The sequence below is a fragment of the Nicotiana tomentosiformis genome, chromosome 5 (genome assembly GCF_000390325.3).
Source record: "Nicotiana tomentosiformis chromosome 5, ASM39032v3, whole genome shotgun sequence".
Classification (NCBI taxonomy): Eukaryota; Viridiplantae; Streptophyta; class Magnoliopsida; order Solanales; family Solanaceae; genus Nicotiana; species Nicotiana tomentosiformis.
Window position 1 is genome coordinate 87,328,598 of NC_090816.1, and position 25,239 is coordinate 87,353,836.

Here is a 25,239-nt window from a genome sequence, read left to right on the forward strand (position 1 = left end):
GCAGTAATGAACTTCCAGTTCCTTGTTAACTTCAGTTTCAGCTTTAAGAAGAATACAGGAGAGTGAAAGGGAGACTGCCATCATCTTCCCCTTGACCGAAGAAAGTGCTAATCAGTTGAAAGCATTCTTTGTTGTCTGAAGAGGAAAAATATGTCTTCAGCTGTTGCCTTTCAGCATTTTATTTTGGAGGAAGGACATACCATTGCTTTTTTATTTCTGTGGCATATAATCGACTCTTTCGCTTCTCTGTTCTGTTCTTTCCTCTTAAGATCTTGAAATCAGGCACTTGTTTGTTGCTGTTTTAATTACTTGATGTAGTAGAGGAAGGATTTTCTCCATATTCCCTTTTCCCAATTTCTTATATTTAAAATGTTTTACTTTGTGCAAAGTGAGGGAAATGGTAGACTAGATCAGAAGTACTAATAGGTTACACGTGATTAGGCCAATCTTAATTCATCCCCAAGGTTGTGTTAATGATGTTCTTATATGGAAAGCTAGAATTCTTATAGCTGTAACTCCTCATGCGCAGTATCCTTTTTGGGACCTGTGTGCTTGTCCTTGAAAGAAATGCTAAAAAGCTTTATCTATAGTTGGTCACTTCATTATGAGCTATAGTGGTTTTTTTCATTTTTCTTTATTTTTATCCCATAAATTTCCAGCATACAAATCTATGGTTCATGCAGCTGCTGAGGGGTTGATGTTTGGGCCATTTCAATAGTTTGTGATATTCTGGCATCCATCTTTATTCTTTGATGCTGCTTATGTAGTTCCTTTCAAACACCTCCCCCCCCCCCCCCCCCCCCGGCCCCGGCCCTGTTATTTTTTCCCTTGTGAGATGGCGAAGTGGTTAATTCTCAAACTTCCATTTTTCTCCTTTCCTGTTTTAGTTTCTATGCCATTAATTTCCGAACAACTGGAATTACTTTCAACTCTGATCCCTGGTTTTTTCAGCATGTTCCCAAAATCAATGGAGATATACCCTCAGTAGATGAAGCCACGTCAGATCATCAAAGGCTGATGGACAGGTAACTTTAACTTCTTTCCACTAATAGTTTTTTGCTAGCAAAAGAAGTTGTGGACTTGTCAGACAAGTTATGTGACTTTTCCAGTCAGGTACTCTCTATCTTTGTCTTCTCCAAGCTAGCTAGCGAGTGCCAATGAATACTCTATGAGATGAAGTTTCTGAGAGTTTCAAATGCATTTAACCTCTCCTTGAGACAGTGTTTTGTATGTCAATTGTGCATGCATATGCCACTTATATGTAAAAAAGAATATCTTGCATACATATGCCACTTATATGCAAAAACAAATTTATTTCCCCCTTCATTTTCCTTGCTTAGCATTTCCTCCCAAACTTCATTTCAAAGTATTTCCACAGACGATCTCTTTTTCCCAATTTAGCACATTTGCTTGTTAAAATCCCATATAATAGAATCAGGTACCATACTTTAGGGAACTTATTCATAGTCGTTAGGTGTTTTTTCTTATCATGGTGCATTAATTCAGATATTGCTAATACTATTTTTATTCCACATCCTTTGTTTCTGGTAATAAAACAGTATATTAATCCCTATACAAGTTATGTAATACTTATTTTATATATATATTTTTTAAAATTGATACTTTAAATAGAGAAAAGCTCTCTTCTAATTGCTTTGTGTAATGATAGATGGATTTTTTATAAGAACATTTTTTCTATAGGTTGGAAGTATATGATCTATTTGAGTTAAAAGTATCTGGAGATGGCAACTGTCAGGTTCGTTTATTTTCATCTTTTCTAATACCTCCTTCCTGATCACTAGAATATTACAATATATTAATTCCTTTTTTTTGGGACTAAAATCACTTGCAATAGGTTAATTCTATAGAGAATAAGATATTTTTTTATTTCAAATCTCTGTAAAATGCATTTTTTCGCTTTCTTTCTATTTTTCCCCTAGTTCCTAGAATTTTTACATTTATCATGTCAGTAGATTTTATCCATGTTTATCGCACCATACTTCATATGGGTGATATCCCCACTGCTCTATGTTGCCTTCTGAAAATATTAACGTCCATTCTGTATTATCCTGCTGGGTTGCACATCCAATTTAATCCGGGGAAACTTGAAAAAGTGACCTTTGCTTTGATGAATGATACTTCTGGAGTTGCCTTTTTGCTCTTGATCTATCCCCTTCTTTTCTTTCTCTTTGTCCCTCTTCCCATCTCTTTTGGTGCTGTGAGTGACACATTCCGATCTATGTTAGCGTTTGGTTATACAAAGAAGGAGAATCAATCCCCTCACTTAATTCAACATAACTTTTACATCGTTAGTTGCTTGAATAAGGAGAATTAACCTCCTCAGTAATTTTGTCTTTCTTATGAATAATACCCGCATATGTCATGCGGGAATCTATAGGTCACGGTTCGAGCCATGGAAGCAGCCATTAATGCTTGCATTAGGGTAGGCTGTCTACATCACAATCCTTGGAGTGCGGGATGCCTTGTGCAGCGGCTGACCTAAAAAATAAGCCATACGGGAATCTATGTATTATTTTATGCATGGTAGAATGTGGAATAAGCATACGGGAATTGGCAATACATGAATTAAAACTACGGATACCTCAAAGATGCCCTCATCTATTCAGACATATATTGTTTTTTAATACAATAAACCAAACATCCAACAAGAATTAATCCCTGCATTGTAATCCCTACAATACTATCCTTGCATTATTAATTCCTGCATTACTTATCTCTGCTTTACTGATCCTTGTATTACTAATCTTTACATTAGTAATCTCTGTATAACTAGTCTTTTAACCAAGCGACTCTTTAGTGAATTACTAGCTGGATTGTGTTTTTTTTTTTTTTTTTTTTGGGGTGGGGTGGGGGGTTAAGGATTGTTTCACCTTTGGTTTGGAAGTAAACTTGAGAGATCTACTTTTTAGATCCCCACCGCTGAGAGGATATTGTAGGGGATTGAAGAGGTAAAGCTTTTCTCGCTCTATTTCAGTTGTATCAGAGACGGGTCTTTCACAACTGTGTTTTTTGAAATCCTATCTTGTGCTCTATTACGCATGATATGATATATGAGGTAACACTTGTTAACTTCTTAATGCTTTATGACATTTTTGCAGTTCCGCTCATTGTCAGACCAAATATATCGCAGTATCGAGCATCACAAATTTGTGAGGGAACAAGTTGTTAAACAGGTTCTTCTCAAATTTTTTTGTTAGTTTCAACCTCGTTTAAATACTATGGTTGCATGTAAACCATAAACATAAATAAAAAAGAAAAAAGTTGCCTGTCAGCAAAAGGACTGCTCCCTGCATCAAAAAAAAAAAAAAAAAAAAAAACTAGGAAAGTGTAGGCACAAAGAGGCGGCCAGGCAACCCAAAATTTACATATGCATACCTTTTCTAAGACAAAGTTACATTAAATCATGACTATGCATTGTGATCATGTCCTTCTATTTACTTCTTCATACTATTGATTACTTCTAATTGTTGTTATTATTAGCTCAAGTTCCGTAGGGAGTTGTATGAGGGTTATGTTCCGATGGTCTATGATGAATACTTGAAGAAAATGAGCAAGTAATTACTGAAGCTCCTTACACTTTTTTTCTCTCTTTTTAATGATTACGCTCTTATTTAAGTGCTCCTTCTAACAGGGCTGGCGAATGGGGTGATCATATAACTTTGCAGGCTGCTGCTGATTCAGTATTGTCCTCTTTCCCTCTCCCTGTGTTCTGGTGTTTTGAGTTTCCCATAGTGATTTGTTGAATGGATTTGCTTAGAAATTATCCTAGCATATATTGACAAAACTGATAGTTACTTGCAAGTTGATTGATTGGAGCACCAGAATTTGGCTATTATGGTAGTTTTGAGGTCTGTTGAACTTAATTGGTAATTTGGCGGGGCATTAAGTGAATTATTTACCAGCTAGCCTTCAGCGCCATTTTAGATGTTTCAACAGGGGTCTGGTTCTTGCTTAGTCACCCGTGTTTGGATTAAACCGGCTTCAGTTCTTTCTTAACGGATGGATCTTTTAAGTGGAGAAAACTCTTTTGGACGTGAAGAAGGACAAAGCTCTTGAATCAAATAGTTGTATAGACCTCATTCTTAGTGTGTTCCTCAATGCTATTGTTATGTTGAGTCCTATTAAGACAATTGAACAGGAGTAGTATGGCAGTAAAAGTTTATATCTTTTTAGAAATTTATTTAGGCAGCCTATATATTTTAGACAGCCTATATGTTAGATCAAATGTAGTGACTTTGTATTCAATGAGTCTACTCCACCAGTCTTCGTTCTTGATGCCAGTTGCTTTGATGGCTTAGATGCGTCTGAATGAGACATTATGGAATTCCGATATAAATCCTCTTTTGAAATATTATAATATGAAGAGCTTACGTGCTGACATAAATATGCTCTTAGGCTCTTGGGATTTCTAAAGTAAAACCCTTGGATTTTACACAAAATTGCTAGTGGCTTCTAGATTTTTTTCTGACACATACACACACAGAGAGAGAGTTGACTTGAGTTACTTTGGGCTCCTAGTCATTGACCAAAACCTTGTTGATGGATTTAGGTCTTCTTGATGTGAATGTTAGCTCTGACCTCTTATGTTTTATGAAGTAGTCTCTTGACTAAGAATTTGTGAATTCTGTTTTTATGACCTAATTATTCGAGCCAAGTAAACAAATAGTTTGATGATTTGAATTCGACAAATCATAGGTTTTCACAGAAGTTTATCTATAAATTCATAAGAAACGAGAAATGTATCCTGATAAGATCTGTATTAGGAATTTCTTGGTGCTTGTTGAGGAATTTGAAAATGTATTTGCTTATCATCCCTTTTGCTATGTGGCTTTTGATTTTTATCCGCCTGTCCGGAGCATAGAACCTACTACTATTTACAGAAAACAAACATAAGCTTGTTTTATGTATTGTGAGAGTTTACTTTTTGACTTTTATCAACCAGAAGAAATGGGGTTGATTTGGTAATTCACTGGTATTTTCTGTATTTCACAAACAAGTGCAAAGAGGATGAAATTAAGGCTCTTGATGATTGCTGGATGAGATTAAGTTATTCACACTATGGCCCATGCATCAGATGTCAAAACTGATAAGAGCACATATAGTGGCAAGATGAACAAACCCTCTAAAGCATGGGGACTCTTGTTATCTATGGATTTTGATGACAGGGTAACCTCTCAAAAAGACTAAAGACTAGTTACTTTAGAATCAAGATGATGTTCCTTAATGATTCTAAAATGTAATACATCTTATTCCTTATTACCAAATTTTGGTGTTTCTTACCTGTTTTTGTGAAAGATATAGTAACCGTTATTCCAGAATTTTAAATTCAGAAGAAATTCCGTTAAATTCTCCGTTAAATTCATTTGCATCTTGAAAGCAGCTGTTATCCTTGCTATTATAATAAATACTGTATGGAAAATAAGCAGTATACCTCTAAGAGCACCATACAGAAGTTAAGAATAAAAATGTTGCTATTATAGGGTCTCATTATTCACTTTATTCTGGATAACAATGCATGTCATGGCTATGTTCTTTTATGCTCTCCCAAACCCCAATTTTTGCTAGAAGTAGCTGATTAGGCAGGGTCGTCGCCGCTCTTCCATTTGATTCATTTAGATTGATTATGAATTTTCTTTCAAGGAATCTTAGTGCTCAGACAATGGTTAGGAGTTCCTGAGTTGGCTTCCCTAAAGAAAGAGACCTTTGATTGGTTCCTGCCAGCCATTTTCCATTCTTTTCCTAACACAGAAAATCCTAATTTTTCCCTCTTTTGTTGTTTATTGTCATATGATTGTGATTTACTATTCTCTCAATTCAAGTGTGTATTTTAAATTTTCAATTGGTGACTGACGTTTGTTCCAATGTTATTACAGTATGGTGTTAAGATATTTGTCATTACTTCATTTAAGGATACCTGCTACATTGAGATTCTTCCACAAATTCAAAAGTCAAAGAGAAGTAAGTTTTTTTTATCAATGAGTGTTTTTTCCTGTTGTACATTTCAGATTTGAATCCGAGTAAGCTTGCTTTATTTATTTTTCCTTCTTTTTCTTTGGGTGAGAGGGATCAAAGTTAGCTTTCTTCTTTCCTTTTCTTTTGTGCGCTTGTGTGTAATCTTGTTGTATGAGAGATGGCAAACGGTGCGGGTGCGGGTGCGGGGCGGGTTCTACCTTAACCCGCAAAATTTCAACCCGCCCCGCCCCGCATTGCATTTTCACCCGCATCCACCCACGCGTTACCCGCCCCGCAAAATTTTCCTCTTCTTTTTTTTTTTTTTTCCAATTTGTCTTATTTTTATTTTTGTCTTTTCAATTATGTTTATATATGTCATTGCTAATGTAAAAGTTTCTATCAGAATCCAGTGGCAAACCAAGGAAGTCATATTTTGAATACGCATAACTTGGGAATAACTATAAATCCTACCGAATGCTATTAGTATGTCATTCTAATATACAATTCAGATTGTACAATGTAATGAGATCATATACCTGAACTTAGCTTAAAACAAATTAACTATATAGTTAAAAGTGAGACTTTGGAGCAGTAAATAAAATATAAAACAAGCAGCTCTTCTTCCCAGTGATGCAATTAGCAGAAGCATTCATATTTACAATAAACTGAATAGACGTCTACTATGAATCAATTTAAAAAACTAAATCAATTTGAGACTACAATGATCCAATTCGTAGGAGAACGGAATTATAAGTCCAAAACTGGAAAACAAATATCTCTTGGTTGAATATCAATGATCGATAGCTGAAAAGTTGTACTTATTCGAAAATTATAAATCTTAACCCGCACCCGCACCGCACCCGCAAAATACTGAATTTGTTGTTATGTTGACTCGCCCGTCCCGCATATGTTTAAACCCGCACCGCCCCGCACTCGCACCACCCCATTGCCATCCCTATGTATGGTAGATTTATTATACCTAAGAAGAAAAGAAAGCTATAAGAAAGGCAGGATCCTAAAATTGGCAATTACAGGAGTTTCTAGGTCGATTCATTCATCACTGTTGCATAGAGCTGCTGATGTAGGATGAAAAGGGAGAAGAGAGAAAGACCAGGTCTAAGAAGTGAAAATTGAATCAGAGTAGATAGGGAGATCAGAATATGAGGATCATATTCATGGATAGTAAGGTCTGAAGAAGTTTGACCTCTTAAAACAACTAGAAGTCTAACTAAAAAAATAAGATTATATAAAACCTTATCTCGAAGATCTCTATTTTAATTCTGAATAATAGATAAAAATGAATAATATCAAGTGATAGATGATGTCCTAATGATCTGTATCAGCTACACATACAGTTTAGTCTTGTTGGAGCTATCCCCTTTAGTACAGTGAGTAGAGAAAGTTTGTGGAATATGAATACAACTGTATGAAGTACAAGACAACAAATAGTGAGAGAATCTAGAAGCAGCACTAATTCTGGAAGGAGAAATGTACATGGGTACTGGTGTTGTATATGGGGAGGAATTGGATAACACTAGACCTTGGATTCTAGTATACATGGATATAACACTGAAGACTGAGGAAAATTTGGCACATTATCTTCCTCTGATAAACGCACCTTGTTCAATTTCTGTTCATTCTCTCTCAGAACCTATAACAATTTGTCTGGTTCTAATTTCTTTTTTCGTGTGAGGGCAGCACCAATAACATTAGTGCTGCTAATTTGGCACATTATCTTCCTCCGGAGAGGGATATGTCTTGTTCTCTTTCTTTTCTTTCTCTCTCAGAAAGACCGAATGATATGTCTCTTTAATTTATGCAGTCATCTTTTTGAGCTTTTGGGCCGAAGTGCACTACAATTCAATCTATCCGCAAGGAGGTAAATGAGCATTGTCATTTTTTCCTTTTTGTGCTAGAGAATGCATTTAATATCTAAGCGCCATGCTCTTTTATTGAACAGATATTGTTTTTACATCTTATTCGTATTCATCATACTTTTGACCTAGTAATAGAAGTGTTCTAATTAGTCTCTGATGTATGTTTACAATTTTCTGAAAAGCTCACATTATCTTGAACTCCACCCTCAACCCAAAAACTACCCTTCCACATTTGCCAAGGTTTTGAAAAAAGAAAACCCACTCTTCCATGTTCGTCGATGTTTTGAGCTTTCCCCCTCAAACTGATTGTGAAGTACCAAACTTGTTTTGTCTAAAAGTTTCATTGGCTATATCTTCTGTTCTTAATCAGTGGCCTTGCATCTAGTTTTCCCCGATACTGTGTCTCGGAGTGCCTGCTGGGAAGTCCTATATAAAGACAATTAGCTGAGAATTCAGTGATCTTTTAGGATTTTTTTAACTGGTTTTATCGGACCAGAAATTTAGGTTGAACCGGTATACTTCTAGTTTAAGGATTTGCTTTGACAGGACAAGTTTAACAAGATAGTTACATAGTGGATTTACCTGGCTAAGAGGGCTTATCTTTTTCAGTAGTAGTAGGGATATAAAATGCAGTATTGGTTAAACGGTTTCTATTTGTGCTAATTTATTACAGAGTTTCCTGCTGGAGAGACCCGAAAAAGAAAAAAATGGTGGTGGCTAGGCTGAGACTTGAGAATAGCATTCGCCAGCTTCTTTTGGATGAGTAGAACTTAGAAGAGAGATTCTTTCCTGGAACAGAGCACCTTATCACGAGGATTAGGGACACTGTGACAACACCTTCGGATTGTATATATTTTTTTTTTATTCTTTCTCTTAGGTACACAACAATTTTGCCATTTCACGGCCTTCATTCTTTGTGTATATATCATTTCTTATTTTTAGTTAGCTCTATCGACTCTTGATTTATATATATGCAATGCTACTTTACACCAGTTACCTGCGACTTGCAAGTTTCAATTCTTGCACAGGTCCCCATTTTGGATTATTTTTTTCTTCAGTATCACCGCTTGATGTCTACTGTATAAACTTTCTTAAAAAGATATAGATTGAAAAGGAAAATGTAAAGGTCTGGACTTGCAACTTAATGGCTGTAGATTGCCACTACACTTTTAGCTAATAGTTTTTATTAATCTTATAAAAGATCCTTCACTCTATGTGTCACGATTCAAAACCCTATCCTATCCGGCATTGGATGGGATACCAATTTCGAGAACAATAATTTTGAGATAAAATACTAAAAGGACAAAGATGCCTTTCTTCAATGCTAGTCTTCCAAAGTCCTTTAAAAATTTAAGGTTAAAATTCAAATAAAATTTATCTAATGAAAATCAAACATGTTTTGTGTTATATCAGGTATATCTCATTTCTAGTGCAATGAACCAAACATCTTTGAATACAAGTTATTATTTAATTCCCGCATTATCTTCCTGTCATTATAATTCTGGGATAACTTGTTGGGGTCGTGTAGTTATCAGGATATAAAAGACAAGAGGATATGAAGTCTACATACCCTCAGATATTCCAAACTGAAGGTTTATAACAATAATCGTGAAATGCGTTCCTCTTATTCCTACTCTATAACGATAACCTTATCTTTTGTACCTTGTTTAGGTAATGATCGTGACGAGGAGGTGATAGACGCAACCCAGGTTACAACCCAGGTCACAGGATCAAACACTTGAGGTGAGTTATGGCTTACTATATGACTCTTTTAATGGTAGACGGTCGTGTGAGGCCGATGTGATGATATATGTTATATTATATGGCCCTGTGAGGCAGTGGTTCTATTTTCCGGCTGCATGACAGATTTCGGATAGTCCTATTTATAGAGTAAACTCTAGCGAAATTTCTAAAAAATTCCGAGAGTTAGAATCTTCATATATGTTAACCCAACATTTGAGGACCAATGTTCTTAAAGGGGGATGTTACATCCCGTATTTTTCGTACGTTAAGTTGCGTCGTAAGTTAGTCGACATAAGCTCGAAGGATAAGATTATCCTTGAGGTTAAAAGTGTTTACGCTATTTTTAACAAGTGATAAGTGAGTGTCGTGAAGGTTCGAGGTGAAACGATTTGAAGAGTACAAGTTTCATCAATGTAGTGCCCCGGGCTTTTCTGGCTATGGTTTGAACCACTCGACATATGTAAGTAGGCTCGAGCCACGGAGAATTTTGGTCATATTCAAGTATGCAAATAAAGAGCCTGTTGTATAAAAAGATGAAGTCCCGAAATGATTTCAAACTTAAAAGTGTGACGGCGATGATTGGGAATAATATTTTTGTATGTGGCAAAAGTGGCTATGTACTAGTACTAGTTTTATATCACATGATTATGATGTGGGGTATGTGAAGTGTGTTAAAAGTGATTCATATTTAAGTAAATTAAGATCAAGAAATTAATTAAGATTATTGGATAAATATTATATAGACAAAACCAAGTAGATTATTGACAAGTGGCAGTCAACGGCATATCTATACATACACAAGTTTAAATGATGATAAGATAAAGGTGTACTAAATATATACACGTGTAAATGGGGTTTTGATGACAAATCAAATGGGTATTCAATTAATGACATGTGTAAGTGGTTACAGGCCCCTTTTAAAATATTTTACTACTTTGTTGGCTTCCTCTATATATATAGAAGGTGCTGCACATTAGTATTATATATACATAGAGACACGCTATATACATTTTCTTAACATCTTAAAGTGGAGATAATTTTCTTTAGGAAAATATGGGCAGCAACATAATTTCCGTGGTGTGCAGCAACGTTTTCTGTATTTTTTAGAAGATAAATTACATTTCTTCTCAACAAAAAGATACTAAGTCCTACGACTAAGGCGAACACGAAGAAGCATAACGATTATACCCACGTCGGTTTCCTTTAGGGGATAGCAAATCAGAGATTTCTTCCAAGTGAAGTAAGGTAGAAGGAGAGTAGTTCTTGGCATATAAGATAAGAATTCTCCTCTCCCAGATATATTTAAGTTCGTCCAGGTCGTAGTTAAATTATGGGATGAGAAATACAAAATTAATAATGGGAAATCGTATTTTGATGTTGTTATTATCGTGTGGGCTGTTTGATAGCTATTCTAAATTGTTTGATGATTGAAATTGGTGAATTTAAGATGATTGTTGTTGTTCTTGTACTTGTGGAAGTTGGAAGAAATAGGGGAGTCTGATTCATTATAAAATAAGCTTGTCGCTCAAAATACATGATATACCAGTATTTTCTTAGCTTAACGGAAGCGTTGTCGTCATTATAGGTTGAGGCACTAGACAAGATGCGTTGGTTGGGTTGTCCCAGGTTGACCCTTACTGTCTTTCCCTTGAGTTACATTTCTATATATATTTTATCTGCCTTACATGTTAGTACATTCTTTCGTACCGACATCCCTTTGCTGGGGCACTGTGTCTTATGCCGTGTCTTATGCCCGCAGGTTGGGTAGATAGGCCGACGAACCTCCCCAGTAGGTTGTCCAGTTCTATGGTTGATCGACGCACGCCACTTCTCCTGGAGTTGCTATAGAGAGGTAGGCTGTGCTGCTTATGTATATATGCATTTTGTTTTGGGTATGACGGGGTCCTGTCCCGATCTTCTCTAAGTTATGCTACTCCTAGAGGCTTGTAGGCTTGGGTCGTATGTACAGCTATTTTGCATGGCCTTGCCGGCCATCCTGTTGGTCAGTTGATATATATTGTGGCCTTGTCGACCTTACATATACGTATATGTTTAGGTGGTTCTTCACTTACACTTTGTTATGTACATGTTGTCTTATGGGTATCATTTTGAGGCCTTGTTGGCCCAGACGCTTGCATGTCCATGTTATATTTCAGAGGTGGTACGCTGGGTCCATTAAGGCACCGGGTGCCGGCCATACCTGTACAAAATAATTTTCGGGCTAAACCGTAATCAAACGTGGGATAAAATAATTTTTATATTTTATTTTGGGATAGTTACCCCTTATCCCACCAATCAGACGACCCCTAAGGTCATAATCAGTATTCGATGACATGATCCTTGTCGGATAAATTTAACTCCTGTTACATAGACATGACACATAAGAAATGAAAACGGAGGTCCAGGCATTTTTGTGAAAGAGTAGGCTTGGACTGCCTATTATTATAACCACTCTTGTCTCCCAGATGGAAATGGGCCTCTTTCTTTCTCTTTCAACTATGTCCCTCTCCTGATAAGATTCATAACAGAGAGCAATGTCAACTACCTCTGAATAGGTATCATCTTGCACGACTCGTGTTACAGGACCATGGTAACGATGCACAAGTCCATCCATGAATCTTCTCACCTTCTTTCTCTCATCTACAACCAGTGCGTGCATACCTCGATAAATCAGTAAACTTGTAGCATCTTTAGCCATGCTTCTAAAATTGCTTATTTTGAAAAGTATTTTTTAAAAATGTATTTTTGGTGAACAGCAATTTGTATTTGGATAATTATTAGTATTTTTTATTCAAACTGAGGTATTCATTCTTGCCCACTAGTCATACAGGTACTAACGTATATGTTGTCTGTAAAAAGAATTCCAGAATATGCAAATCAAAACTTGCCGAAGAGATCTTGTCCCTGAGAACACATTGACATAATCTGATAAATTGATTAAAAGACTGGCATTATCTAAAGAATGAATCAATTGGCAGGTATGGAATAAAGAGAAAATGTCGCATTTCAGTGCTATTGTCGCATCAACATAAAAACCACAAGTGCTAGTATGGAAGTAGTGACAGTAAACGAAGATATGAGCTGCTTGTTGGGAGTATCTTTGGCAATGAGCACTCTTCTCTTCTTCATTAGAGTATACCCATCACAGCCAGGAATGCTGATGCCAGGGATAATCTTCTTTGTGAATGAGATTACTGGTTGTTGTTTCCCAGGGTACTCGGGGATCTTTCTCTGGATTAGCTCCATCTGTTTCTGCTACTATATATATAGCTCAAGCCCTTCATGAACAAGGTATTGTTAACTCCATCTAATATAGTTCCATTGAAGGAACTACATACACCGCATCAAAACCAGGGGCTGCTTTATCCAGTTGTATCATCCCAGTTAAAGAGGGTGAATAAATGCCAGTTGATGCTGACACCGCAGTTATCTCCGCATGGCAATGGGTTCTAAACTGGAAGATGATTAATATTAGCCCAGGCAAGGGACATCTTGGTTCTATTTTCAAACTGGAAGATGATTTTGTGCTACATGTCCGAGCGGTATTAGAAGGAAAACCACAGGAGCATGTTAGACAAGGAATGATGGATTCATTGAAGAAAACAGAGAAAGATACACAGCATCTAGGGCTTTCTCCTTTTGGTTGGGTGATGTTGCATACAACTTGCCAGCTTGCAAATGCTGCTGTATCGCTAGGATCAGGAAACTGGCTGGGGCTTACACGGAATGGAGGTCCACATTTATAATCTGGATTCAGTCTGCCTTCAATCTTCCAATTCTGAGGAGGAGTGGAGCGATTGAGATCCGGAGGCATTTTAAAGACGTTTATCTGGAATGCTGAAGCAGACTTGCTTGGGTCCATGGCAGGTGGCAAGATCGTCCCATTTCGGCAACAGAAAGGTATCATCCCCAACTTTGTGTCATTGGTCTTTTCCAGAGGTTGATCGATTATTGTTGCCCTTCTCTCACAGTTCATTCCATTGGAGAAGTCAAGGCTATGATAAAATTTTCCCCGTTGCCCGAAAACGCAATCAGAAGTATCAACAACATAGGAGTATGCACTTTAAGTAGCAATTAGAGTTTGATCAAACTTTTTAAAAGTGCTTTTAAGTAAATTTTAGAATTTGGCCAAGCTTTTTAAAAGTGTTTTTAAGTAAATTTACCTCAAAAGTACTTTTTACTTTTCGGCTTCGCAAAAACTGCTTCTGTTCTTACTAAAAAAGTATTATTATTTTCTTCTAAAAGCTTGGCCAAATACTTTAACTTTGGAAAAAAGTATTTTTGGCCCAAAAATACTTTTTGCCAAAAAGAAGAACGCTCAAACAGGCTATTAGCCTCATACTCTATAACAGTCATGGTATCCTAGCGTAGTGCTCGATCTAACATTTCATACCATCGTGTATACTCAATGGAATGAACATGTCCATAAACATGAGTTAAAACTCTAACCAAGTGATAAGAGGTAACCTTGCTCGTCTATCTCTCTGAATCGAAATTCACCACGACTCTACATATCCTAAAAATTGGAAAGTAGCAAACTTCATACCAAGTCTCTTTCAACACCAAAGTAATCAGTATCTTCTCACCATGCTCAATGAATTTCTGAGGCTCTATAAATGTTGGTATAACATCGAACTCTGGTGGCTTAAGACTCGTGAAAGCTCTAAGCTCTTTGGATTGCCCTATCATTGTTACTGGCTAAATAACCTTCTTAGGGACCATCTCATATGGTGTTTGTATTTGTGAAGTAGCCCGATGAACTGTAAGCCATCCTGAATAGGTACAAATTTCTCCAACACATTCAACAATCTAGCCTTTACGTCTGTAGGTAAGAAAATAGTAGGTACCACAGCTGGTAGTAGTGGTGGAACATCCTAAATCGCTCTGGCACAAGAGCTTGGAGCTAGGCTCCATTCACAACTTCAGGTTGAAGAGCGGCATGTGCCCTAGTCAGGGCTCCCGTCTGATGAGCCCTAGCTTGACAACCACCTCGAGTAGTACCGCGTCCAGCACGATGTCTAGCACGTGCATTTGATTGTCCAATAGAGGAGGATGTGTGTGTCCTATTCATCTGCGAAAGAAATTTTTTAAAGTCAAACTCGATTCATCTCAATGCATATCAAAGAATGAAAGAAGAAAAAATATCTTAAATTCTTAGTAGTCTCAAGAGCAGTATGAGCTCCTACATGCCCATGAAGAAGACTCTACTAAACACTGCTCAATAATTCGTGATTTAAAACCTATACTCTAATACCAACTTTGTTACATTCCAAACTGCCCCTAGACGCGATTAACACCTAACTACCACTACTTATAAGGTAAATCAATTTTCGTACACTTAACCTTAATTAAACCATTGAGAGAAATATAGGTGCAAGTCCAAATACATTAATAGTAATTAAATAGGAATGTAATTATCCAAATAAATTCATAAATAAATTATAAATACTAATAATCAATAAATTAATAAATCTCTAGCCCAAATTTCGTACTAAGATCATGGGGCATCTAATAGAATGAGTTTAACTATCGGGCATGCAAATCCCTAAAAAGAAATAAATAGCACAAAATAGATAAAGATGGAATAATGGTCTCCACGAGCATTGTGGAAGTTCACCTCAGCAACAGAATCCACTCGAATGAATTCATCATCCATTAGCTTCGTAGTCAGCAACAATATCTACGTGGACATGCATGTAATGAGTGAGCTATACATAACTATAATCCAGTAAAATACTCAACTTACCACTTTGAATACTCCTAGAATAAGTGTTAGGAAATACAAACTCACAACATTATGCGTGATACAATAAACACAATAGTTATATCACAACACGATATATAGGTATCAATAAAGATAAGGAGGATTAATGTCACGATCTAAAATCCCACCAATGGTCATGATGGAACCTAACCTGCTTTCTAGGCACGCCAACACTCAACAACTATAATATAATTCATTTATTAAGGCATTAACTGAGATGTGATATAAATAACAAGCGAAATATGTCTCAAAATATCATCAAAGTACATAAATCACATACATGATCTAAACACAATCAGAACTGTCTCATAGCTCTCCCAAGACCCGCTGTCACAATATCACAAGAATCTAACAAGCATATATAGTCTCAATGGAACAACAACATTCGTCCGAAAAAAGAAAAGACAAAACTAGAAAAGCGGGGAAAGGGAACTCCATGTGCTGAGGATCGGATCAAGGAAGAAGCTCACCACGAAATCTCTAATAAATACTCCTACTCAGCTCGATGGGTACCTCTAGTACCTTCCTCAGAACCTATACAAAATATATAAAAGTGTAGTATGAGTATAAAATTACGGTAGTCAGTAAGCATCAAGTCTAGCCTCGAAGAAGTAGTAATGAGAGGCCGACTTTGACACTTAATAATAGTCCAATAAACATGTGGAAGTATAATTTGAATATGAAATAAGGCATGATATCATCAACCAAATCTAACAGTAGAAGCACAGTAAATCTAGAATATAGACATGCTTGGCAGACAAAGAGATAGAATACTATATCAGTTATCTCAATTCTTTTCATAATCATGATATAAATCAGTCAATATATATATATATATATATATATATATATATATGATCCACTACATGAATCTAGGATGTGAATGCATGCTCATGATTCAATGTCAATACCTCACTGCACAAATTTATATACCTGATACTGACCAAGTGTCCAAACTAGCACCAATTTGGGTGCTTGTGCTCACAAGGCCCAAAGTAACATGGGTAATTACCTGACCTCGGAGGGACGGATCTGTAACTAAGCATTTGTAATGATCCGGCCGGTCGTTTCGAGAGTCATAGCCTCGTTTCCCCCATTTCTGCTTCCTTTTATGCTTTTCAGCTAATTATGTTATACTGGGTTGGTTGGTTCGGGTCCGGAGTGGTTTCGGAGTGGAATGAGACACTTAGTCTCTAAAGTAGAAGCTTAAGTTGGAAAAGTCAACCGGATATTGACCTATGTGTAAATGATCTCGGAATTTAATTCTGATGGTTCCATTAACTTCGTTAGGTGATTTTGGACTTAGGAGCGCGTCCGAAATGTGATTTGGAGGTCTGGAAGAATTAGGATTGAATTGGCAAAAGATGAAAATTTGGCGATTTCGGTCGGCAATGAAAAAATTGATATCCGGGTCGGAATGGAATTTTGGAAGTTGAAGTAGGTTCGTAGTATCATTTGTGACGTGTGTGCACAATTTGAGGTCATTTGGACGTGGTTTGGTTGGTTTCGGCATCGATTGCCGAATTTGAAAATTTAAAAGTTTTTAGGCTTGAATCCGAGGGTAATTTGATGTTTGGATGTTGTTTTGAGTGATTTGAAGGTTCGACTAAGTTTGTATGTTGATATATGACTTGTTGGTATTTTTGGTTGAGATCCCGAGGGCCCCAGGGTGATTCCGAGTGGTTAACGGATTTGTCGAAGTTGGAAAATGCAGCTAAAGCTGCTACTACTGCTATTTTCGTACCTGCGGAAGGAGGAGTCGTAGGTGCGAGGTCGCTGGTGCGCAAGGGGAGTCCACAGGAGCGGGCAGTGCTGGGCTACGCAGGATGCGCAGGTGCGAGTTGGAGGTCGCATCTGCGAGCCCGCAGGTGCGAAACCGGGAGCGCAGATGCAGAAAGGGGGAATGCTAGACAGCTTTGCAAAAGCGGAAGGAAAACGCACAGGTGCGCTTTCGCAGGGGCGGGGTTTTGGGCCGCAGATGCGGAACCTGGGCTCCTAAGTGAGTTCCGCACCTGCGATTGATTTTTCGCAGGTGCGGTGGTGCAAAAGCATGAAATTGTCCGCAGGTGCAAAAAGCCTAGGCAGAAACCATAAATAGAATCCTTCATGAATTTGGTTCATTTCCACCATTTTCAAGTCAGTTTTTGGAGCTTTTGGAGTGATATTTGAAGGGTGATTCAAGGGCTATCAGTGAGGTAAGTTTCTTGAGCCCTAATACTCGTATATATGGTGATTTCTCGTTGTTTAATCATGTAATTAGTGAAAATGAGGGGTTAGGGCTTGAGAGTTTTGGAGAGTAATTTAAGGATTTGAAGGAACAAACAATGTCGGATTTTGATGAATTTGGCATGGTTAGACTCGTGAGTGAATGTGCTTTCTAGTTTTGTAAATTTTGTCGGACTTCGAGAGGTGGGCCGGGGGCCGGGTTTGAGCCAATTTCAGGTTTTGAGTCTAATTTGGTATTTTTCTTGTGAAATTCATTCCTTTAGCATAAATTGATGGTGTTGTACTGATTGTGAATAGATTCAGAGCATTTGGAGACCGAATCGAGGGGTAAGAGCATTTCGGAGTAGGAGTTCTACGCTGTTGAGGTAAGTAACAGTTTTAAATCTGGTCTTGAGGGTATGAAACCCGGAGTTTGGTATAATGTGACTCTTTGGAGGTGGCACCCATGCTAGGTGACGGCGTGTAGCTGTACACCGTGAGGGATTGAGACTTGGTGCGTCCCGGGAGACTGTGAAGTCTAATAGACTTTATTTGTGTTTATATGCATTCCTGTTTTTACTAGAACTTGACTGTGTTTCATGTTAGAAGCATGCTTAGGCTGTATTCCGTTCATGGTAGTTATACTCAGTCATAGTGATTCTTGTACATGTTTACCTCAGTCTCTGTTATTTATTTTTCCCTGATTATATATTGTAACACTTTGATTTGGGCTGCTTTCCCTTTCTTTATTGAGAACTATGAGACTAGAGAGGTTCATGACTGAGTAAGGCCGAAGGCCTGGTTGTGAGGTATTGTTCTATGGCACGTGAGTTATCCATGCAACACGTGAGTTGTCCATACGGATCCTTATATTTATACTATAGCACGTGAGTTGTCCGTGCAGCACGTGAGTTATTTGTGCTTATAGCGCTTGGGCTGTAGAAGCCCACATGAGTCTGAACACCCCCAGTGAGCGCAGGTACCTATTGAGAGTGTGTATTGAGGGCTGCGAGCCGAGAGTGTGAGGTTGATATGGGTTGAGTGACTGTTGCCTTGAGAGGCTGTACCTGCATTATTTATTGTTGCACTTGGTTGTATCTGTTGTTGTTATGAAATTTCTGGAAGATTCATATCTGTTTTACATGAGCGCGAACTGTTTTGACTTATACCACAGGATTTGAAAGCACGTGCACTCTTTGCTGAAAACTTTTAAAATGAACTGTACTGTATAGCTCGTCACTACTTCTTAGTTCCTTATTTATTTCTGTTACTTGTTGAGTTGGTTCTACTCATGATACACCCTGTACTTCATGTGCAGATCAAGGTGTGTTTGATTTCGGAGGTCGTTGAGTCTGGGAGGATCGAGTACCGGAGACTACGAGGTAGCTGCCAGCGTCCGCAGGGCCTTGTCTCTCCTTCTATATATTTCTTTCTGTCTTGTATTGATACTTAGACACTGGTTGTATTAGTTTGGTTATCTAGATGCTCATGACTTAGTGACACCCCGATGTCGGGCTATTTTTCCATACTTATGTTTTTATTTGGGTTTTACCCCGTATTTATGAAAAACTCTGGTTATTTTAAATGTTTTAATTCACTTCTCTTAAAATTTTGAAAGAGTCTTGGAAAGGTCCGCTTGCCTAGAACCACGATAGGCGCCATCACGATAGGGTTAGCTTGGGTCGTGACAGATTGGTATCAGAACCTAGGTTATATAGGTCTCACGAGTCATGAGCGGGTGTAGTAGAGTCTTGCGGATCGGTACTGAGACATCTGTACTTATCTTCGAGAGGCTGCAGAACCTTTAGGAAAAATTCCACATTCTTGAATTCTTATCGTGCAAATCTGTTGATTCTAGTAACTAAACATTTGTTGTTTCATTCTCTCACAGATGGTGAGGACTCGTGCTACCGGTCAGGAGGGTCAGCCACCAGTACCGCCAGCCAGGGCCGCGAGAGGCCGAGGTCGCGGTAGAGGCTGTGGTAGGGGCAGAGGTACAACCCGTACAGCAGCTGGGGCAATACCTGCAGATCCACCAGTTGTCCCAGATCAGGACCAGGTTCCAGTTGTTGATGCACCAGCTCAGGCATCACCTGTGCCTATTGTGATTCCAGGCCTTCAGGAGGCCCTAGTTCAGATTCTGACAGCGTTTATCGGCCTTGCTCAGGAGGTCTCTATCTCGACTGCCGTAACCACTTTTCAGGCCGGGGGAGGCATTCAGACTCCCATTGCTCACACACCCGAGCAGGTTGTTCAGGGGCTTTAGACACCGGAGGCACCACCAGCCCAACTGGTTGCAGCTGCACAGGATTATGTGGTTCCTGCTATGCCTGAGGATGATCAGCATAGGTTGGAGAGGTTTGGGAGACTCCAGCCGCCACCTTTCAGTGGCACAGAGAGAGAGGATGCTCAGGACTTCTTGGACAGGTGTCAGAGGATACTTCGTACTGCTAGTATTCTGGAGACTTGTGGGGTCTCATTCACTACCTTTCAGTTTTCTGGGGCTGCACTCAGATGGTGGGAGACTTACGAGAGGCGTAGGCCTATTGGCGCAGCACCTCTTACTTAGCAGCAGTTTTTCGTAGTCTTTTTGGAAAAGTTCGTGCCTCAGTCCCGCAGAGAGGAACTGCGCAGGCAGTTTGAGCAGCTTCGCCAGGGCGACATGTCTGTGACGCAGTATGAGTTGCGATTCTTAGAGTTGGCCCGTCATCCTATCTGGTTGGTTCCCACAGACAGGGAGAGGATCATGAGGTTTATAGATGGTCTCACTTTTCAGCTACGGTTGCTCATGACCATAAAGAGGGTGTCTGGTGCTACCTTTGATGAGGTTGTCGACATTGCTCGGCAGATTGAGATGGTTCACGGTCAGGAGAAAGTTGAGAGGGAGGCCAAGAGGTCTCGTGGTCAGGGTGGATTCAGTGATGCTCCTTTTGGGGTCAGTTCCAGCACGGTAGGGGTCGTCATTTCAGACAGGCTCAGACAGCTCGGCTATTTCACCGTGATGCATCATCTTGCCATGGTTCTCACAGTCATCAGCAGGGCCAGTCATCATTCAGTGCACTACCAACGCAGAGTTCTCATCATGCCTCGCCCGCTCAGGTATCCTCGGGTAGTTCTTTTGGGCATCAGGAGCAGCAGTTTCGTCAGAGGAGGGGTTGTTTCGAGTGCGGAGATTTTGTTCACATTATGAGTGATTGCCCTAGGCTATTGGGTGGGACTCCACAGTGGAGTACTCGGCCGATAGCACCAGCACCAGTTCCTCCACCACCCGCTCAGCCAGCTAGGGGTGGAGCTCAGTCAGCTAGGGGCGGAGCCCAGTCAGCTAGGGGTTGCCCTAGAGGGGGAGGCAGATCAGGGGGTGGCCAGGCCCGTTTCTATGCCTTCCCTGCCAGACCAGATGCTATTGTTTCAACTGCTGTGATTACAGGTATTGTCTTAGTTTGTCACAGAGATGTCTCCGTATTATTTGACCCTGGTTCCATGTATTCATATGTTTCATCGTGTTTCACCCATTTTTGGGATATGCCCCGTGAGTCTTTAATTTTATCTGTACATGTATCTACTCTTGTGGGCGATACTATTATTGTGGATCGTGTATATCGGACATGTGTGGTGACTATTGGGGTTCTAGAGACCCGAGTAGATATATTGTTGCTCAGTATGGTTGACTTTGATGTGATATTGGGTATGGATTGGTTATCTCCATGTTATGCTGTTCTAGATTGTCACGCAAAGACCGTGACGTTGGCTATGCCAGGATTTCCGAGGGTTGAGTGGAGAGATTCTGTAGATTATATACCAAGTAGGGTGATTTCATATTTAAAGGCTCAGCATATGGTTGAGAAGGGTTGCCTGTCTTATTTGGCTTTTGTAAGGGATGTTGGTGCAGAGACTCCTACCATTGATTCTGTTTCGGTGGTACGTGATTTTCCGGATGTGTTTCCTGCAGACCTGTCGGGCATGCCGCCTGATAGGGATATTGACTTTGGTATTGATTTGGTGCCGGGCACTCATCCCGTTTCTATTCCACCGTATCGTATGGCACCGGCGGAGTTGAAGGAATTGAAAGAACAACTTCAGGAACTCTTTCATAAGGGGTTTATTCGGCCTAGTGTGTTACCTTGGGGTGCACCGGTTCTATTTGTGAAAAAGAAGGATGGTTCCATAAGAATGTGTATTGATTACATGCAATTGAACAAGGTCACAGTCAAGAACAAGTATCCTTTGCCTCATATTGATGATTTATTTGACCAGCTTCAGGGAGCGAGGGTGTTCTCCAAGATTGATTTGAGGTCTGGGTATCACCAGCTGAAGATTCTGGATTCGAATATTCTTAAGATAGCTTTCAGGACCCGATATGTCCATTATGAGTTCTTGGTGATGTCTTTTGGGCTGACCAATGCCCCAGCAACGTTCATGCATTTGATGAGCAGTGTATTCTAGCCCCATTTGGACTCATTCATTATTGTATTCATTGATGACATCCTGGTGTACTCCCGTAGCCAGGAGGAGCACGCTCAACATTTGAAGATTGTATTACAGAGATTGAAGGAGGAGAAGTTGTATGCAAAGTTCTCCAAGTGTGAGTTTTGGCTCAGTTTAGTAGCATTATTGGGGCACGTGGTGTCCAGTGAGGGTATTCAGGTGGATCCGAAGAAGATAGAGGCGGTGCAGAGTTGGCCTAGACCGCCCTCAGCCACGGAGATTAGGAGCTTTCTTGGTTTGGCGGGTTATTACCGTCACTTTATGGAGGTATTTTTATCTATTGCTTTGCCCTTAACCAAATTGACCCAAAAAGGGTGCTCCATTCAGGTGGTCGGACGAGTGTGAGGAGAGTTTTCAGAAGAACAAGACTGCTTTGGCCACAACTCCAGTGTTAGTTTTGCCATCAGCTTCAGGTTCTTACACCGTGTATTGTGATGCCTCGAGGATGGGAATTGTTTGGGTTTTGTTGCAGGAGGGCAGGGTGATTGCCTATGCCTCGTGCCAGTTGAAGACCCATGAGAAGAATTATCCTGTCCATAATCTTGAGTTAGCAGCCATTGTTCTTGCCTTGAAGATTTGGCGTCACTATTTGTATGGGGTTCATTGTGAGATCTATATTGATCACCGGAGTCTGCAGCAAGCATAATGATCTTAACTTGCGTCAGCGGAGATGGTTGGAGCTTCTTAAGGACTATGATATCACTATTCTGTACCATCTGGGGAAGGCCAATGTGGTGGCCGATGCTTTGAGCCGCCGGGCGGAGAGTTTGGGGAGTTTAGCATATCTTCCAGTAGCAGAAAGACCTTTGGCATTGGATGTTCAGGCCTTAGCGGGCCAGCTTGTGAGATTGGATATTTCGGAGGCTAGTCGGGTATTGGCTTGCGTGGTCTCCAGGTCTTCTCTTTATGACCGTATTAGGGGGCGTCAGTATGATGACCCTCACTTGCTTGTTCTTCAGGATAGAGTTCGGCAAGGTAATGCCAGAGATGTGACTATTGGCAGTGACAGTGTGTTGAGGATGCAGGGCCGGATATGTGTTCCTAATGTAGATGGGCTTCGGGAGTTGATTCTTGGGGAGGCCCACAGCTCGCGGTACTCCATCCATCCGGGTGTCGCGAAGATATACCAGGATTTAAGACAACACTATTGGTGGAAGCAGATGAAGAAGGATATAGTTGGGTTTGTAGCTCGGTGTCTCAACTGTCAGCAAGTTAAGTATAAGCATCAGAGACCGGGTGGCTTGCTTCAGAGATTAGACATTCTGGAGTGGAAGTGGGAGCGGATCACCATGGACTTTGTAGTTGGGCTCCCACGGACTTCGAGGAAGTTCGATGCTATTTAGGTTATTGTGGATTGGCTGACCAAGTCCGTGCACTTCATTCCAGTTGGTACTACTTACACTTCAGAGCGGTTGGCTGAGATTTACATCCGAGAGATTGTTCGACTGCATGGTGTCCCAGTTTTCATCATTTCAGATAGGGCCACTCAGTTCACTTCGCAGTTTTGGAGGGCCGTGCATCGAGAGTTAGGTACTCAGGTTGAGTTGAGCACATCTTTTCACCCCTCAAACGGACGGGCAGTCCGAGCGCACTATTCAGATATTGGAGGACATGTTGCGCTCTTGTGTCATTGACTTTGGGGGTTCATGGGACCAGTTTCTGCCACTCGCTGAGTTTGCATATAACAACAGTCACCAATCGAGTATTGAGATGGCTCCGTACGAGGCTTTATATGGAAGGAGGTATAGATCTCCTGTAGGATGGTTCGAGCCGGGTAAGGCTAGGCTCTTGGGTACAGACTTGGTCCAAGATGCATTAGATAAGGTAAAATTGATTCAGGAGAGGCTTCGCACGGCGCAGTCTAGGGAGAAGAGCTATGCGGACATGAGGGTCCGTTATGTATCTTTCATGGTTAGGGAGAAGGTTTTGCTGAAGGTATCACCCATGAAGGGTGTTATGAGGTTTGGGAAGAGGGGCAAGTTGAGCCCCCGGTTCATTGGGCCTTTAGAGGTTCTTCAGAGGATTGGGGAGGTGGCTTATAAGCTTGACTTGCCACCCAGCTTGTCGAGTGTGCACCCAGTGTTTCATGTTTCCATGCTCCGAAATTATATTGGAGATCCGTCCCATGTTCTGGATTTCAGCACGGTTCAGTTGAAGGGTGATATGACTTATGAGGTGGATCCGATGGCTATTTTGGATCGGCAGGTTCGAAGGTTGAGGTCAAAGGATATAACTTCAGTAAAAGTGCAGTGGAGAGGTCAACCTGTAGAGGAGGCCACTTGGGAAACCGAGTGGGAGATGCGGAGCAGATATCCACACCTATTAGAGACTCCAGGTATGTTTCTGGACCCGTTCGAGGACGAACGGTTATTTAAGAAGCGGAGGATGTAACGACCCGACCGATCGTTTCAAGAGTCATAGCCCCGTTTCCCCCATTTCTGCTTCCTTTTGTGCTTTTCAGCTATATTATATTATATCGGGTTGGTTGGTTCGGGTCTGAAGTAGTTTCAGAGTAGAATGAGACACTTAGTCTCTAAAGTAGAAGCTTAAGTTGGAAAAGTCAACCAGATGTTGACCTGTGTGTAAACGATCTCGGAATTTAATTCTGATGGTTCTATTAGCTTCGTTAGGTGATTTTGGACTTAGGAGCGCGTCCGGAAATTGATTTGGAGGTCTGGAGTGGAATTAGGCTTGAATTGGCGAAAGTTGGAAATTTGGCAATTTTGGTCGGCAGTGAAAAATTTGATATCGGGGTCGGAATGGAATTTTGGCAGTTGGAGTAGGTTCGTAGTGTCATTTGTGACGTGTGTACAAAATTTGAGGTCATTCGAACGTAGTTTGGTTGGTTTCGGCATCGGTTGCCGAATTTGGAAATTTAAAAGTTCTTAGGCTTGAATCCGAGGGAAATTTTGTGTTTGGATATTGTTTTGAGTGATTCAAAGGTTCGACTAAGTTTGTATGTTGATATATGACTTGTTGGTATTTTTTGTTGAGGTCTCGAGGGCCTCGGGGTGATTCCGGGTGGTTAACAGATTTGTCGAAGTTGGAAAATGCAGTTGAAGCTGCTCCTACTGCTATTTCCGCATCTGCGGAAGGAGGAGACGCAGGTGCGAGGTCACTGGTGAGCAAGGGGAGTCCGCAGGAGCAGGCAGCGCTGGGTTATGCAGGATGCGCAGGTACGAGTTGGAGGTC

The 25,239-nt window shown here is 40.1% G+C and overlaps 1 protein-coding gene and 1 pseudogene across 11 annotated transcripts in view; one reads left to right on the plus strand and one right to left on the minus strand.

Moving 5' to 3' along the window:
* LOC104086744 (OVARIAN TUMOR DOMAIN-containing deubiquitinating enzyme 12-like) overlaps positions 1 to 25,239 on the plus strand; it is a 30,605-nt gene that overhangs the window by 3,376 nt on the left and 1,990 nt on the right. The window contains exons 4-16 of one of the 11 annotated variants that reach the window (XR_011407922.1): positions 952 to 1,025; positions 1,702 to 1,756; positions 3,120 to 3,194; positions 3,502 to 3,575; positions 3,653 to 3,701; positions 5,895 to 5,979; positions 7,796 to 7,852; positions 9,522 to 9,593; positions 11,179 to 11,219; positions 11,353 to 11,445; positions 12,572 to 13,493; positions 18,881 to 18,944; positions 19,454 to 20,989. Coding sequence is in view for 3 of the 11 variants with exons in the window: in XM_009591074.4 (XP_009589369.1) it covers positions 952 to 1,025; positions 1,702 to 1,756; positions 3,120 to 3,194; positions 3,502 to 3,575; positions 3,653 to 3,701; positions 5,895 to 5,979; positions 7,796 to 7,852; positions 9,522 to 9,592 (540 nt within the window). In the remaining 8 variants the exon portion in view is untranslated. Of the gene's footprint in view, positions 1 to 951; positions 1,026 to 1,701; positions 1,757 to 3,119; positions 3,195 to 3,501; positions 3,576 to 3,652; positions 3,702 to 5,894; positions 5,980 to 7,795; positions 7,853 to 8,523; positions 8,843 to 9,521; positions 9,594 to 11,178; positions 11,220 to 11,352; positions 11,665 to 12,423; positions 12,548 to 12,571; positions 13,494 to 18,880; positions 18,945 to 19,453; positions 20,990 to 25,239 lie in introns of those variants that run through there. The other 10 variants (XR_011407927.1, XR_011407923.1, XR_011407928.1 and 7 more) reach the window with 10 other exon arrangements.
* LOC104086781 (COBRA-like protein 7) lies at positions 12,575 to 14,282 on the minus strand (annotated as a pseudogene).